General features: G+C 48.3%; 1 protein-coding gene across 2 annotated transcripts in view; it reads left to right on the top strand.

Annotated features, from left to right (window-relative positions):
• Positions 1–13,088, top strand: part of LOC144169245 (uncharacterized) — a 41,648-nt gene extending 28,560 nt beyond the window's left edge. For both annotated transcript variants that reach the window (XM_077698303.1, XM_077698302.1), the window contains 3 exons: positions 4,939–5,006; positions 5,359–5,445; positions 11,722–13,088. In XM_077698303.1, the coding sequence (XP_077554429.1) occupies positions 4,939–5,006; positions 5,359–5,445; positions 11,722–11,849 (283 nt within the window). In that variant the 3' untranslated portion in view covers positions 11,850–13,088. The remainder of the gene's footprint in view (positions 1–4,938; positions 5,007–5,358; positions 5,446–11,721) is intronic.
• The last annotated feature ends 3,230 nt before the right edge of the window (positions 13,089–16,318 follow it).

Genomic DNA, 16,318 nt, shown 5'->3' with positions numbered 1-16,318 from the left:
GCGCGTGCACACGAGCGCGGGCCTCGCGCCGACCGCCGGGTACTTCCAACCGCTTCCCTGCACAGATCACCCACGTGACAACTGTGATGTCACTGCGCGCGCTATTGTTTTGAGCGCCTGCGTAAACCAACAGGAACACCAACAGGGTTCTGGCTCTGTAGCCTCAGCATAGAGCACAGAGTACTGGCCATGACGGCTTGGGTTCGAGCCCCAGCAGATCTACCTGTTAGTTTTTCTTCCATTGCCTATTTATTTCCTATATGCAATTTTTTTCTAAACTCAAACCTACACGTCGTTTTTGTTAATATAGGTGATTAGGTATGTTTTAGGTCACTTTAGGTTTGGGGTGCAACCAATAACCACGTTGCATTACCGTTCTCTATCGCGCGAATACACATGTCACATGGTTGCTCTGTGCAGCGAAGCGTTTGGAAATACGCGGCCGTTAATCCGAAGAAAATGCCTAGCGCTTTCCTGGCGTGCCTCGCGACTACGGCCAACCTTCCCCTGATCACGTTTGTCAAGCCAAGCCAACTCACTTAGAGAGGTAGTCCAGGATTGCAGCGACTGCCGGCAGTTAAAAAATACCGAAAACATGCCGAAGGCTCGTATGTGCGTTGCCTCACGGTGACCGCCAAGCGTAATCGGCGCACGTTTGCAAGCCAGGCGTACCCACTTGGGAGATTGGCCAAGATTTGCCAAAAAAACTCTAGCGTTAGCCGTATTCGGGGCAAATCTTCATCGGAACAAGAAAGACAGGTCATAGCGTATGCCCCTCCAAGGGCATGTCCAATGATTATAACTTCCAAAAAAATGAGGGAAGATCACAGGTATACCAACAATGATAGTTTAAAGGTCGTTGTGGCTCCTCAGATGAAGCAAATCGGCTGCAATCTGGGGCTTTGACCATCCTGATGGTCTTGAAGCTTGCATACAGCTTCGCTACCTTTAAATCTTACGCGTTAGTGTGAGTTTCCTTCATTTTTGCGTGTGCTGGTGGTTTTTGCACTTTTCTTGATGAATCAAGCCCCGGATCCTAATAGCGGAGAAAGGGAGGGTAGTACGTCCGTCCAGTGTAATGATTAGGTCCACGGCAGTGTCGCGTGGCACTAGTAATACCTAGGATTTTGGGGGGACGCAGTTTTGTCCTAAGCCTTTTTTTGTATAGCCCTGGACCACTTTGGCGGCCTGTTGGAGGCGGTTTGCGTAATTCCTGTAGATTTTTTCTGATTGCATCTAGGAATGTCGTCGGCATATATTCCGTGAACGATACTTCGGATATCAGCCAGCTTCAATTGGAGATTAATCAGGGCGATGTTGAACTATAACGGGAACAAGAGCGCTCCTTGCGGAGTTCCTCTCTTCCCGGACGAAATATTTCCAGACCACAGGTCTCCAACCAGAACTACGAATTCTTGTCTTTGATCAAGTCTAAAATAGTTTCTTTCCCCGTATGCCGAAGTAGCCGAGGTTCGTGAGAGTGAAGGCAGGGGCTACATATTCAGGAGGAGGAGGAATGCCTTTATTGTAGAAGAGAAGTCAGCCTGGCAGCGAACTTGGCTTGCTACTCCCCTTGAACTTGAGATGTGCGAAAGGGAAAGGAAACGAAGACAAAACTCACACACACATTACAAAAGCAAATAAGCACACAAACTGACATCCTTGGAGTTGGATAAACCTGTAGCCTTGCATTTCATGGTGCAGTAAGTATTGATGACAAATATTCACTGGTCCTTTGTTTTCTGAGGAACTAGATTAGTGAAATTGTGGTGCATGTCCACGTAAACGGCTAACGCTGGACCGCTATGATGTTTTTTTCGGTGAGAGTGTATATCTCCCTGCCAGTATACACCGATATCTTTTTTTATCTGGGCTGAGCACAAAGACGTGGTTGCAATTCCCGCGGCGGCGGCCGGGTATCGGAGGGTAACGAAAAGCAAAAAGAACTGTGTGTTCGAAATTCCGACGTACGTTAAAGATCCCCAGGTGGTCAAAATAATCCCGAGCCCTTCACTACGGCGTGTCCCATCATCTGCGTAGCGTCGGCACGTAAAAACCACCCAATAAATCAATCCATAAATGATTTTTTCAATCAATCAATCAATTTTTATATCCGAAATTTTGGCACTGTGGTTCATTTCCTGTAAAGCTGTGATGTCGGGGAGGGGACGGGGGAGTTTGTCCGAGAGGATACGTATTTTTGGAGGTTTCCTGTTGTTTGAACTGCGCCGCTTTTATTGCCGAATAAGTAGACTGGGCTGAATCGTTCAGGGGGTTAGCGTTCATTGTTGTTTAAAAGTTTTTTTGTATTCGTATCAGTGGCATCTCGGTGAAGGTACAGATTGTATTTTCTGAAATTGCGTCCAGCTCCTGTTTGCTGTTAAAAATCGAGGTGCTCAATTTTTGTCTGCATGCTTTGCATAAACGACCATACCTGCGTGAATTCATATGTCATTTTCCCAATGTGGATTGTCAGTGTTTGCAATGGATGCGCACAATTTCGGTGAGCTTCACGGAACTGGTTTGAAACCTTTAATCGGTGATAAAACCTTTGAAACCTTTAATCGGTATCTTTTCTGGCTCTATTTGGGGTGTCTGATGTAATCTTGTTTTCGTTTTTGTGACATTGTTTCGTGTGAGGCTCCCAAGCATTGCGTCCGGTGTATAGGTCTCACCGGTGTGACGGCGAGTGTAGAGGGATTGTGTGGTTGGTAAATTAAATTTGCTTTATCATGACAACTTTAAACGATTTTAACTCGGCTATGTGTGCTCTTGATTTTATCTTGTAGCTTATCACATTCCCCGCACTGGGATTTCGGGGACTGAGCAGTGGGTGAAAAAAACTGTCCCCAGATCAGTACGATCTGCGCAATTATTTTTCAAAATTTTGCTTCTCATTTGGCGGCTTGGAACAGCTCCCGTCGGCCCTGGCCGATATTCATGCCGAGCGCAGGAAGAATCGAGAAGCTCAGGTTGTGCCCCGGGAACAGCGTATAGTCTCCGTTTAGATTGAGGAGGACTCTCTTTTCTATTTTTTTTCAGAAGAAGATAGGGTTCACAAAACCGCTGTTTCCAGGCATTGCTGTCTGTCAGCTGATCGCATTGGCAAAATTTGCACGTGGGGTTACAGAAATGTTTGCACGGTGGTCCTTGGACGCCGCACCTTGTTGCCTGCATTATTGTCCTGCATGGGGCATACGTCGCAGTGATGGGCCTGTGGGCAGCACCTGCAGCACTATGGTACTGATTTCTTGTAAAGGTAGCAGCGTTTTTAAAGACGATAGTCTTTCTTGGGCTACTTTAACCCAGAAATTTTGGTCTGTCTGTATGTCTGTCTGTCTGTATGTCTGTCTGTCTGTCTGTCTTTGACTCTATTCCGCCACCTGGCCAAAGTAAAATTGACATTGCTTAATAGTCTTATATACTCACAGCCACTTGTGAACGTCTAAGCCCGGTTTATATGTTCATACTTGTCAACTTTGTTGAACAAGAACCAGACATTACGCAAATATAAGACAGAAAATTAGTACACAAGGGAAATTTACAGTGTTCCTTTATTAAAAATTCCTGGGTGCTTGGTTTTTCAATAGCAAATGATTTTCTACATCTTCTGCTAAAAACAGCCTCCTTGTGGAGGCCAATGAAAAATCACGCGGCAACAGGAACGAAAGGTTCCACTATCTAGGTTGTATGTTTTGCTTGGAACGCACTCTACGTGCGTTCCAAGCACGGCCACGCGGCTCTATAAACCTTCTAGTTGACCGCCTCCATTCACGCGCGTCTCCGCCGTACTGCAGCGCTGCCGTACTGCAGTGCAGTGGAAAGCGGTAAATACAAATCGCCTTGCGCAAACATTTAGTGTGTTTACCTCGGAATGAGCAAGCCGGTACAGGAACAGCATGAGAGGTTAGCGGGAAAGCAAAGGTTGGCCTTTCATTGGCAAATATATACAAAGACTATCGTATTTTGACGACATTTGCAATGAAAGGAGCAGAGACGCGGCCAATTTTCACCTTTACAGTAGATGGATGAGGGATGTTTTGTGCAAATGATGATAATAAATATTGAGCTGGACTGGCGTAGTTGTCGGCACGCTACGAACTAAAAGGTGGTCATTTATAGGTTATATAATTCAGTGCGAAGTGGCAGTCTGGGCGAAAAATTTGGGAAGGCTAATAACAATAAACAGGCCAAAGAACTTCACACTGAGGCCAAAGTGTCTCAGAACGTCCTCTAGGGAAAGCGAAGTTGTTCAATAGAGAAAATCAATGTTTATATTTGTACTGAGTTCCTCAAAATTTTAACACAAATAATAAATCCCTACTTAACAGTAATTTCATGCCTTTCGCGAACTGAATATCAACCCAGAGAATGTGTTTTGGCGGTTCAGTTTGGCGGAGGGGGAGGGGGTAATTACGGAACTAGCCATTAGGCGAAAATCAAAGTGCGTTTGTACGAAATGACCTCTTGTATGGCTTGCAAAAATATCCCCATCATGCCGCGTATGCTGACAAGTGTTGTTATGCGGCGTTTCGGCAGCAGAGGGCACGCGAGCAATGCGTATTATGGTGTGCGCTGGCCAAACATAAGGTCAGAAGTTTGAGTTTTAGCGTTGTTGTAATCAATAAGTACTTAAAATGAAATTGACGAATAGCAAGCTTTACACTACTTGTCTAGTTCTACAAGTTCAGAGATACGGCTACTTCACGTGGTACGTCGAAATAAGAACAACAAAAACATTGCCCACATCACCTACTCATGTTATACCTAAGAAGAAAGAGAAAGCACATTGAAGAAAGCATGATGATGTTATTATGGCACGTTCGGGGATTCCTCACTAATGCTCGAGTATTTACTATATCTTAACCCGCAGTCAGCTGTAATAATTTTCCAAAATGTTCTATGCAGCACTTGACGCGGAATGTTCTCTATTTACAGGCATTCCCAGAAGTGGAATTTTAAAGCTGGAGAAACACCAGATCAACTGGTTACTACGGTCGACGATGGTAAATAACACAAACCCACATAAAGCCTTATGAACAAATATTACCTCATTTTAACTAATAAATTCTGGGATGTAAGTACGTATCTTCAAAAAGAATTTATCGACATTTCAATGCATTTTATTATAATACATGCAGAGCCACACTATACATACTTCCTTCAATTAAGAAAACTTTAGTATGTATGTGCCCAACCAACTATAACCACTTTTCACACCTAGACAAACACCACCTGATTCCTTTCGCTACTTATGCTTCAAGAAGAAGCCTTTTGTCCTTTGAGTTCAAAAACAAGCCCCATTGTTTTATCGCATTGCAACCTCGCAGTAATCATAGTAATTTTCATTTCTCGCAGATGAGGACCACCCATTTATAAGCAGGTTTTCTTACACTGACTACGCTACGTGTGGAGTATTCGAAGCACCTTTCAACGGCAGGCAAGGTGAGACTCCAGATGAGGCATGCACAAGGTACACGCAAAAATTAGCATACTTCTATAAGAGGAGGAAATAGCATAACGCCTGAGTGCAAATTGCAAATTAGCGCCAGTGTGTCCAGAATGTACGGGAACTCAGCTTGCACTTGGACGAAACACGCCGACAGACAAGACATTCACGGATTTCAGCTATTTTTGATGGTTCTGGAGTAGAATATGCGGTAATATGACGCGGATTTAGTGCTCATCGAACGCAGAAACTGTTCCGGTCCACGCAGAGATAAAACTTTTGTCGGTGAGTGGACTTTTCGGCCATTTACGACTGTTTTTCGCGAAGGCCACGCCGGAGCGTAGCTAAGCCTAACGCCGACGGCCGCTCCTGGGCATAAGCGGCAGCGCTCTGAGCCCATGCCCGAGGTGGAAATGGTAGAGGGGATGGATATTTCCCCGGAAGAAGTCAACTCTCCAGGATGGCGTACTTCACTATCAAAGAAGAGGTATTCCCGACCCGAGTTTCCCTCCTCGGCGGACACTTCACCTTCAAGTACAAGCAGCTCGGTAAGCCGCCGCACGACCGACCCGCGTAGCACTGCCAGGCGATTGGCTGCAGCCTCGCGGCTCCCACACTTACCAAGGGGCCAAGTTCGTGTTATTATTCGTCCCAGGGAAGGAATTGATATGAAGAAAATGAGCCTGTACGCGGCCATGAGAGCCCTGACGACGGCGGAGGGAATCACTGAGGAAGCCTGCAAGCGAGACCTGCTCTGTCCCAACCCGATGCAAAATATTTACGTACTTACGACGCCGGCTGTAAAAAACGCGGAGGCATACGCCAAGGTAAACCAAAGAATCCTCGGCACCAAGCAACATGCAATTGCTGCTTACGTAGCTGCGCCCGAAAACACGTGCAAAGGGTCGTCCGCAACATCGACGCGCACCTCACGGACATTCAACCTAAGGAGCTTCTCGTCACCGAAAGAAATCCGTCGGTCCTCGAGGCCAAGCGTATCAAGACCTCTACGACTGTCGTGCTCCTCTTTGAGGGTATGCAGGTACCGAGGTATGTCGTCTTTGGCATGTGCCTCGTCAAGTGCTCTCTTCACTAGCGTCAAGTCGACGTTTGCTACTCGTGCGGCAAGCCGGGTCACCGAGCCGACGTCTGCATCAACCCCAAGCGGGATAATTGCAGGGGTTGCGGAGCCGAAAACCCGGGTGAAGAACACAACTGTAGACCAAAGTGCGGCCTGTGCGGCGGTGGCCACGTCACCGGCGACAAGAGCTGCAAGCAAAAATTCCAAGTGCCTTTCCTCGTGCGTCAGCGCCGACGTCAGAGGAGCCGGGAGCGCAAACACCAGCGGTTGCAATCGCGAGACCGCTCCGGTGGCGCCGATGACTTCAACCACCAGGCGGGCGCCGGTGGCCTCCGCAGCGCCCTCAAGGGAGGGACGCGCTCGCCCAGTAACAGAGGCAGCAGTTCGAATGTCGACGCCAGTTCGAGCAGGTCGCAATCCACGATGCGATCCCGTTCCGGTGCCAGGCGGAGCCATTCGAGCCATCGGTCGCAGTCCCGCAGCCTACGCGGTTCGAGCAGGTCGCAGTCCAGGAGACGATCGAGATGCGGACGTGACTGTTCCAGCCAGCAGGTGCGCCTGCAGTCTCCCTCCTGGGCTGATCGAGTCCAGGGCGGGCGGAACAAGCCGCCAACGTCGTCGAGAAACGCCCAGGTAACGCCTAGGGCACTGCCAGAGCATATCAATAACAGGATAGACGAAGTATTGAGGGAAAACAAAGAAATTAAGGGGCAGCTCGATCAGCTCACACATGATATCACCAATATGGCCGAGGAAAACATGAGACTTAGAGCCAGGAACGCCTCGCTTAAAACAGAGACAGATCAGCTACAGTCGCAGAGGGGAACTACCCCATCGCGCAGTACCAAGCGCCGAATGTCGCCGTGCTCGGGGGGATGGCTGATGGGGAAGACAAACTTGAGGCCGTCATGCAATCCTTGAGAAGGCAATCCGAAGACCTTAATGCAATATTCCAAAGTATGGCCACGATGGAGAGTACCATGGCGGCACATATACCAAGTAATGCTGCACAATCTAACGGAGCAACAGGATTACCTCACTCGGCGAAATTCCCAAACCCAAACGGACCCTGCAACGGCCAGTAAAACAAAGAACTCTCACATCTGGCAGTGGAACAGCGCTTGTTTCAAGCAAAGAAGAGCCACATTACAGCAATATTCATAATCGCAACCCGAGAAACCCAAGGTAATCCCCCTACAAGAAACGCTCTGCCAAGCCCTTGCAATTCCAGGATATCGAGTCGTCGCGGCTAGAGAGCAAGGAAAGAGAGGACTTGCCACGCTCGTATCTATGCAAGTTTCATTCCAAGAGCACGTGCTCAAAATCAATTCGGCCAAGCTCGAACACATCATGATCGAAATTGTCCCCAATGTAAAGTTGAGCGCACGGCTTTTCCTTCTCAACGTTTACTACTCCCCGATTGACTATAAACAAAATTTCAATACGTTAATCTCCAAGGCTGCAACGCTAGCGAGGGACGTCCCCATCTTTATGGCAGGGGATTTCAATGCGGCGCACGAGGCCTGGGGTTGCCAGAAAACAACGGTTCAGAAGAAGGGTTGTAGGCTCCTACAGGCGGTCACAGACTGCTCGTTTAACTTGATCACGGACCCCCAATTCCCTACGCGGTTTGGGACGTCCGTGACAAGAGATACAACACCGGATCTAACCTTCATAAAGAACATCCAGGAAGTGACCTGGCGCAATACCCTAGAGAACTTAGGCAGTGACCATTACATCATTTGCCACTACCCTTCAAATGGGAGCGCAAAACCCCAGGCAACATAAAATCGTTGATTGGGACGCGTTTCGCAGGATCCGCAAGGAAGACCAAACCGAATACGAGACACTGCAGGATCTTCTCGACAGGCTTAAGACGGATGTCGGGGCCGCCACCAAAACCGTCGACGCCCCACCAAATATCACGCAGATGGACACCAGACTCGCAAATCTGTTTGAAGCAAGAAATTCAATTCAAGCAAGATGGCGCAAGCAACGACCCAATAGACGACTGAGGAAGAAGACTTCGGAACTCAACTGCAAGACAGAGGAACACGCACTCGCACTCAATACTCAGAAATGGGACGAGATCTGCGCCCTCACAGACGGTCGCATGCGTATGGGTGTAAGTGGAATCTACTCAAGAAGCTCATCGACGACAAACAGTGGAAAGGCAATCAACAACTCGCACTCGACAAACTCATGCACAACCCGCGAACGTCGGGCATGACGGATGAAAATATTTTTCATAAATTAGCTAGCATCTACCTCTCTGTGGGTCAGAGCTCAGACCAAGACTACCCCGAATACCAAGGAGGACAGAACGAGGTTCTTGACGGCCCAGTCACGGAGCAGCCCAGTCACGGAGCACGACGTCTGAGCGGCTCTGCAGGAGCTGAACAGCCGTTCTGCCCCGGGGCTTGATGGTAACACGAATCGCATGCTGCGTAACTTCGACGCCAAATCGGTCAAGACCCTCACGGAAGAAGCGAACAAGGTCTGGACAACTGGCCAAGTGCCCAAAAACTGGAAAGAAGCAACGGTCGTCATGATTCCCAAACAGGGTAAGCCCCTAGCACTCGACAACATGAGACCGATATCGCTGATCTCTTGTGTCGGCAAAGTCGTTGAACGCGTGGTCAAATCAAGGATCTCACGTCACATCAAGCAAAAAAGAGATCTTTCCGCACAACATGGTCGGCTTTAGACCCGGACTGTCCACGCAAGACGTCATGTTGCTTCTCAAGAACCAAGTCCTGGAAGTGTATTCGAGAGATGTCAGGGGCATCCTAGCCTTCGACCTCACAAAAGCCTTCGACATGATTCGTCACCAATACGTGTTGAAGATGATATTGAAACTCAATCTCGGCAGAAACGTTCCCTCATACATAAGATCCTTCTTCAGGGACCGCATGGCCTTCTTGAATCTCGGCCAGGTGCGGTCGAAAGAGTACAGACTCGGTCCGAAGGGCACCAAGCAGGGAGCAGTACTGTCTCTGCTGCTCTTCAATCTCGTTATGCGGGACCTGTTTCTCGAGCTGGGACGAATCCCCGGAATCAATCATGCTCTGTATGCGGACAACTTCACGGTCTGGAGCCGTGGTGGTTCGGAAGCTCAGAAGGAAGAAGCCCTGCAAACGGCGCTAGACATCACAGAAGAGTACCTTCAGGACACGAGGCTAAAACTGTCGCCGGGCGAGTCGAAACTCCTTTTATACCGGTCCAACCGTAAGGGCGGAGCGGGGCAACTGCACCCCAATCAAGCGGCCATCGAGCTGCGCACGAGAGACGGCTCCCTCATACCGAAAGTTGATGTCATCAGGATACTCGGTACGCTCATTTAAAGTCGAGGGAACAACACCAAGACCATCGAGAACCTGACCGGTAAAACGGAAGCGACGATCCGACACATGATGCGCGTCTCCAACCGCAGGGGTGGCCTCTCCGAGCGCAACTTCCTGCGACTGTACAACGCCTTCTTATTGAGCCACATTAACTACGTGGCGGGTGCCCTCGACTGGTCCCGCACGGAAGAGAGTAAAGTCGATACGCTCATGAGGAAGAGCATAAACAGGGTGCTCGGTATCCCCTTATCAGCAAGCACGGAAAAGTTGGAACAACTGGGCATCCACAATTCGCTGGTAGAAATCGCAGAGGCGCAAAGAACCGCGCAAGAACACAGGCTGCTTTCCACCAAGGCCGGAGGAAGATTCTTCGAGACATCGGCTACATGAACGAAGATTTTGTGGATCACACTGCACAGGTCCCCGGAACAGTGAGGGAAACGTTCCAGGTATACCCGTTACCGAGGAATGTACATCACCAATATAACGAGGAGAGAAGGCGAGCCAGGGAGCGAACCATCTTACAGCTCGCAAATACAGGATCGGCCAAAGCTCTGTTCGTGGATGTCACCCAGTACGGCCGCTCGGGCAGGTTTGGCATGGCAGCGGTGGATGTCAAAGAAAACCTCGTCCCCTCGGCGTCCTTCTATGTACCAAAGGCCACTATTGCCGAACAAATCGCCTTATCCATCGCCATGACGGAAACCCGGTTTAAGCAAATCTACACGGACTCCCGCTCGGCGGCAAGAGCCTTCCTCAAAGGAACTATTGCCAAAGAGGCAGCCAGGATTATACAGGGAAGAAAACAAGAGACGTTCCATAACATCACATGGTTCCCGGCCCACATGGGCCACGGAGTCCACGACACCCTCCCCAACGCCAACGTGTCGCTAACGATCGCGCGCGAGAAGCCGTCAGCCGCGGCAATCGAACAGGCCGAGCTCCCGATGCCCCCAGAGAGTTCCGAGACGCGTTACTCACGTTCAACGATGTAGTCACACACTACCAACTTACGCGAAGAACACTCCCGCTGGCCCACCCTGCCCTCACACACCCACAGTCAGCAGCCTTTAGAATGCTTCAGACCGGTTCCTTCCCAACCAGGAGCCGGTTTAGCTTATTTCACCTGGACATTGACCCTCACTGTCCTCTCTGCGACGCAGCTTACTGTAACTTAGATCATATGCTATGGCAGTGTCCGGCGTTACAAGAGGACGCCGAACTCATCACAGAGAAAGAATGGACCATGGCGCTCCACAGCGAAGACTACTACACACAACTCCGGGCTGTCCAGAAGGCCTGCGTTAGGGCAGAGGTCCTAAACGTCCCGCCACCCGCGAAGGTGCGGCCGGCATCTACTCTGGACGGTCCTCTGGGCCGCTAGGTTAGACCTTCCAGACCTAATAAAGTTCAATGTCTGTCTGTCTGTCTATTGTATATCATGCATTTCCCTAAGCGGTCCGTGCTTTACTGGTCTGCCTGTTTTCGTCCTAGTTGCAAGTGTTTCCTACAAGTGCAGTTAGATGAATACACCGTCAAGTGAGTTGGGCATAACTTCTGTCCCTTGAAAATATTTACGATGTTTATACATTGTAATTTTTGGTGCGGCAACAGTTCTTACAGCCCACACACACACAAAAAACACTGCAACTGGTTTAACACATATACAGAAATGAAAGCGTTCAATGCAGCTGCTTTTATTACGTGTCTTGATTTCAAGAAAAGAACGTTTAACTTGAACACGCAATGAAGTAGGTCCACGTTGATTTCTACGGCATCTTTTGTGAATGAATAGGTAATATTAATCCTATAACGGTATTTTGACGCGCACATGCTCTCTTTCACAGAATGCATTCTCTTTACAACAAAAGAAGTAAAAGACGACGTTTCGCAAAACTGTATGGATCAATTTCAAGACATCTGCGAGCTTTCAGCGCTCGTGTTTGACGACAACTGCTACGAAGACGACGAATAGAATCAAGCTATTACCGTGAATCTTCTTCATACTTTGGTTTTAGTATACCGTTTGCCTAACCCAGAATTAAGACGACAGAATAAAACTTTACTTATACATGTACAGGGTGTTACGAGGGTAATTGGAACAATTTAAATTTTTTTTGGGTGAACTGGTTAGCGCTCAAACTTGACCCGAAGGTCGCATTTTGTGGTCTTTTTTCTTTGACACGGGAACAGCGACGTACTTACCTGTTTTATATAAAAATAAAAAAAGGATTTTTGCGTATGGGAAAAATGGCGGCCGATTTTGACGTGTGAGCCGGTCCAAGCGGATTGCGGAACGAAGGAGTCACCTAGGAAAGTGAAACGAACGATGGGGATTCACGCTTCTTTAACGGAGCAAGGAGCCAAATGGGGTAGCAGACGATTAGAAAATCTGAAGCAGGTTTTGTGATCGTCTGCTTCTTCATTTGGTGTCTTCCACGGTAGGAAGGGGCCAAATGAGATAGCAGACAAACAGAAACTGTGAAAGCAGATGAGGAAACAAATCCAACGTTTATTAGCAACGATGAACTGCGAGATTTTCTGATCGGCTGCTACCTCATTTGGCTCCTGCCTACCATGAATCCAGATTGTCCGTTTCGCTCTACATACCCCAAGTGGGGCCGTGATTCCAAGACCTGCTTGCAGTGGCTCGCACGCTCAAACTGGACCTCCATTTTCCAATATACGGAAATCAATTTTGTTCCTTTTCACAATAAAAATGTAAGTACTGCCGTTCTTTTTGGTGTCAAACAAAATAGACCGCGAAATACGATCTTTGTCTGAAATATTAACGCGAACAGATCAGCGGTCCAATCAGAAAAAAACTTTAATGTGTTCCAATTATTGTCGTAACAGCATCCATAACCTGTGCGGTTAAGGCTCGTTTTTTCGGGTTCTGTCTCGTGCGTACTGCTTTTTGTGTGAGGTGATTTGCATGAATCAACAGGCGATGTTTTTAAAAGCATTTTTTTGCCATCCGAACGCTTCTAACCAATACTGTATCGAAAAACGACGTAAAAATAAACTTTCGGGCCTCAAAATGTCAAAATCAAATAAAAAAAATTGCTCTGCGAAATGGTTTTGAAACAGCGCCTATGGTGAGCGCATTATGAAAACCAAACCGGATCGTTCTCTGTAAACATTCGTTATGTATTTGGAATAAACGAATTGCTATTCTCGGTCACGTTGTTTACAATAAAACTAGGCGTTGGTTCGGCAAGTATGCTGTCCTGATTCACTTGCATTAGCTGAGTTGCGCTATAAAGATTGCCACATGGATGCTGCTCCGTCCGCACTGCCGCCGCCCGAACCAGCCGTAGGAACTTGAGCTATCCGCCACGCATTTGCTCAGTTCTGCGAGCGTGGCAGCAAGAGACTGCTGTAGCACTCCTTCCGGTGTGCCGTTTCCTGTGCCAGTGTTGGTATATGCAAGAGTAGCAACGTAATCTCTAAACACAGCCAATCTCTCGCCCTTTCTAACTCCTCTAGAACCTGTTTTTATTGATTTCATGGTCATGGAACTTTGTGCTGGAGTTTTCTGCGCACCGGAGCCGCGGTATTTATTCGTTTGCCCGACACATAAGGTTCGCTTTAAAACGTGACACCGAGAACATTGTTGTGGTGAGGGGAAACTCCCTCGCAGGTTCTTTCCAGCTATTCGTTAGTGTCTGGGACGTGCCACAGTGCCAACAATTAGACGAGGGCGCATGAGAACGATACAAAAGCTTGTATTCTTAAACCAAACACGCACAAGGCAGGCAATTACAGCTCAAAGCAAAACAATCTGTACATAACTCTGAGAACCACTCGTTCTAAATATAATACAAAGAAAATTCCCTGCGGAATGTTCAGGGCAATGACGTGTTGTATGCAGGGCGTTGTGGGTGCTGGTGACGATGCGAGGGCTGGTGTTGCTTGGCTACGATGACGGCGTCGCTCTTTCCGTAACGTCGACGAGAAACTGCATCGCTGTCTTTGTTGACAACAGCCTGCTCGGCACCCGCTCAAGGATCGGGTACCCCTTAGCATGGCAGTGGGTAGGAGACAACCGTGCACTGGCGGTCGCCGACGGGCAGCAGGCGGCGGGTCATCCAAGGGTGGAGCACGCCACCTCCACTTTCAAGAGTCGCGCCTCGGCCTCAGGATGCCAAGGCACCGGGTAGACCGTTCTCGAGCTCGGGTCCCAAAAAGCCTATGTCCTTCGAATCTTCAATCTGTACGCCGCGCTCCTTCAACCTGCTAGGACCACTACTCCCGGCGTTCTCCTCTGTTCTCGCCTGGCCACGACTTGCTCTTCGGCTGTGGCCGCCTCGTATAGTTCCGCGTCCTCCCCTCGTGTGACGTGCCGCTTCTTTTTCTTCAGCACAGCAGGATGAGGGCAATCCCTTCATGGTCATGTTCCCACGTCAAAACGAGTCGTCGAACCAAGCGTGTCACCTCACAGTTGCATAACAAAACCTTTTAGGATCACTATACGTCGCGCCTATATAGCATGGTAGAAAACAACCGAGTTTGACAGCTGCATGGGCAGCTAGCTCTGTAGAGAATTGCACCAGATTTTGCGCACGAATGGGTTCACGTATGCCTATGTGTTCGGTGGTTCACCTGCAACATCGGTGTTTTAGGGTGCAAAGAGCAATGCGCTGCAACAGAGCGCTATTACTGCAGTGACCGAGCGTTTTTTTCGCTTTTAAATGCCGAGCATTCCTTTAACTCACGATGCCACCGTGCGTTGTCGGCGTTGGCGTGCCTCGGCGTCCGCAACAGCCGTTCCAGGTGCGCCCTCTCCCCCACTCCTGCCCTCCCGCATCACGCTACCATCCTCGCTCTCAACAACAGGTCCGCACCCCTCTCCCTACACTATATAAAAAATAATACTTACCGGCGCCTGGTTGCAATCCCACGACCCTGCGGGCGGAATGCAAGGTACATGGTGCTCTACCCACCGCGCCACAAAGCCGACACAGAATAGAAGGCTACGAACGCGCCTTATATCCTTGACTCATTCAAACTACGTCAAGAAGCTGCTGATACAACGCATTCACTACCACCAACTCCCCAAACACTAAACGTTAACGCAATACACCCACCCCCTATGCGACGCATTTACTCGAGTCCCCCTCGCGGGGAGATGGGCCCTTTCATTCTGAAAGAAGCGGTCCTGGCAGGGTTCAAAATACTGCCGCTCCACCCCAGCCCTGCCAACTGATGGCGGAATCTCCGCCCTGCTCAAGTTTCTTATAGCGCTGCGTTAAGGGTACAACTTGACTAGAACGCATTCAGGGATCAAGAATTACGTCACGGCCATTGTGGCAAATACGTTCTATCGTCTGGCTGGAAACTGGGGAAAATTCGCAGCCGCTGCATTAACTATGCACTGCAAACAACTGGATGTTTTCAGAACGACTATTTTGTCAGCAAGGTTGTCTAGTCAACATACAGCTAGAAACAAATCGCGAAACGCCTACACATTTCCGATATGTGCCCCGAACCTTACTGTATGCCAGAGCTGAATGTTTTCGTCATATAAACAAATATGCCATTGATATTAGGGACACATTCTCCCCACCAGAGACCCAGAAACTGAATCAACGCTTTTGTCCGTAAGCGTTTGTCAAGCAATCTCTTTGAACTGCTTGATGACTCATCCCATTATTGACATACCGGTTATTTACTGGTCTCTATGAATGCTTGTCTGCCAAACACAAGTTCATAGTCTGTCGTTGAGATTCCTTCGCATATTCCAACACAATTTCCACCCTTACAAGGTATCAAAATCCCCAAACATTACAAGGAGGTTTAGCGGCTGCCAAAATATTTCGGAACACGTTCTGTGCATATACGATAAAATTAGCCTAATATAAGGCGCTTATGTCATATGTATTTTAATGGAGGCTTTGTTATCCACCAAAGCTTTTAGCGCGGTGTCCCAGTCTTCATTATAACGAAGTACACAAAATATTTTAAAGAAGCCAGTCTCCCTTGGTCTACTAAATCCGAAAAATTTGTTCTGTCTGTCTGTCTATCTGTCTGTCTGTCTGTCTGTCTGTCTGTCTGTCTGTCTGTCTGTCTGTCTGTCTGTCTGTCTGTCTGTCTGTCTGTCTGTCCGTCCGTCCGTCCGTCTGTCCGTCTGTCTGCCTGTTTGTCTGTCTGAAAAGATTTCCAAACCGTTTCTTCTCGGGCCATACTTCTGTCTTATCAACATTGTTGAGAAAAACAGTAATGGTATATAAGGTACTACATCAATGCATAACTGATACTAACCAGTGTTCTTTTGTGAAAGGATAAATTAACCTTTCATATTTCCGTCAGCGAATAAAAATACGCGCTGAAAATATTTTCACCTGAAACTACAAAAAAGACCTTACAGCCGAACTTACGCGTTATGGCTGCATTCAAAGTCTACGAGTAACCAAAGGTTCCATTAAACACAAGTGAGCAGTG

Source organism: Haemaphysalis longicornis, unplaced genomic scaffold, assembly GCF_048455015.1.
Source record: "Haemaphysalis longicornis isolate Haplotype H1 unplaced genomic scaffold, Haemaphysalis longicornis Haplotype H1 scaffold_2, whole genome shotgun sequence".
In the NCBI taxonomy this organism is placed as follows: Eukaryota; Metazoa; Arthropoda; class Arachnida; order Ixodida; family Ixodidae; genus Haemaphysalis; species Haemaphysalis longicornis.
The sequence above is the reverse complement of the archived record's forward strand: the minus strand, read 5'-3'. Positions and strand labels throughout refer to the sequence as shown.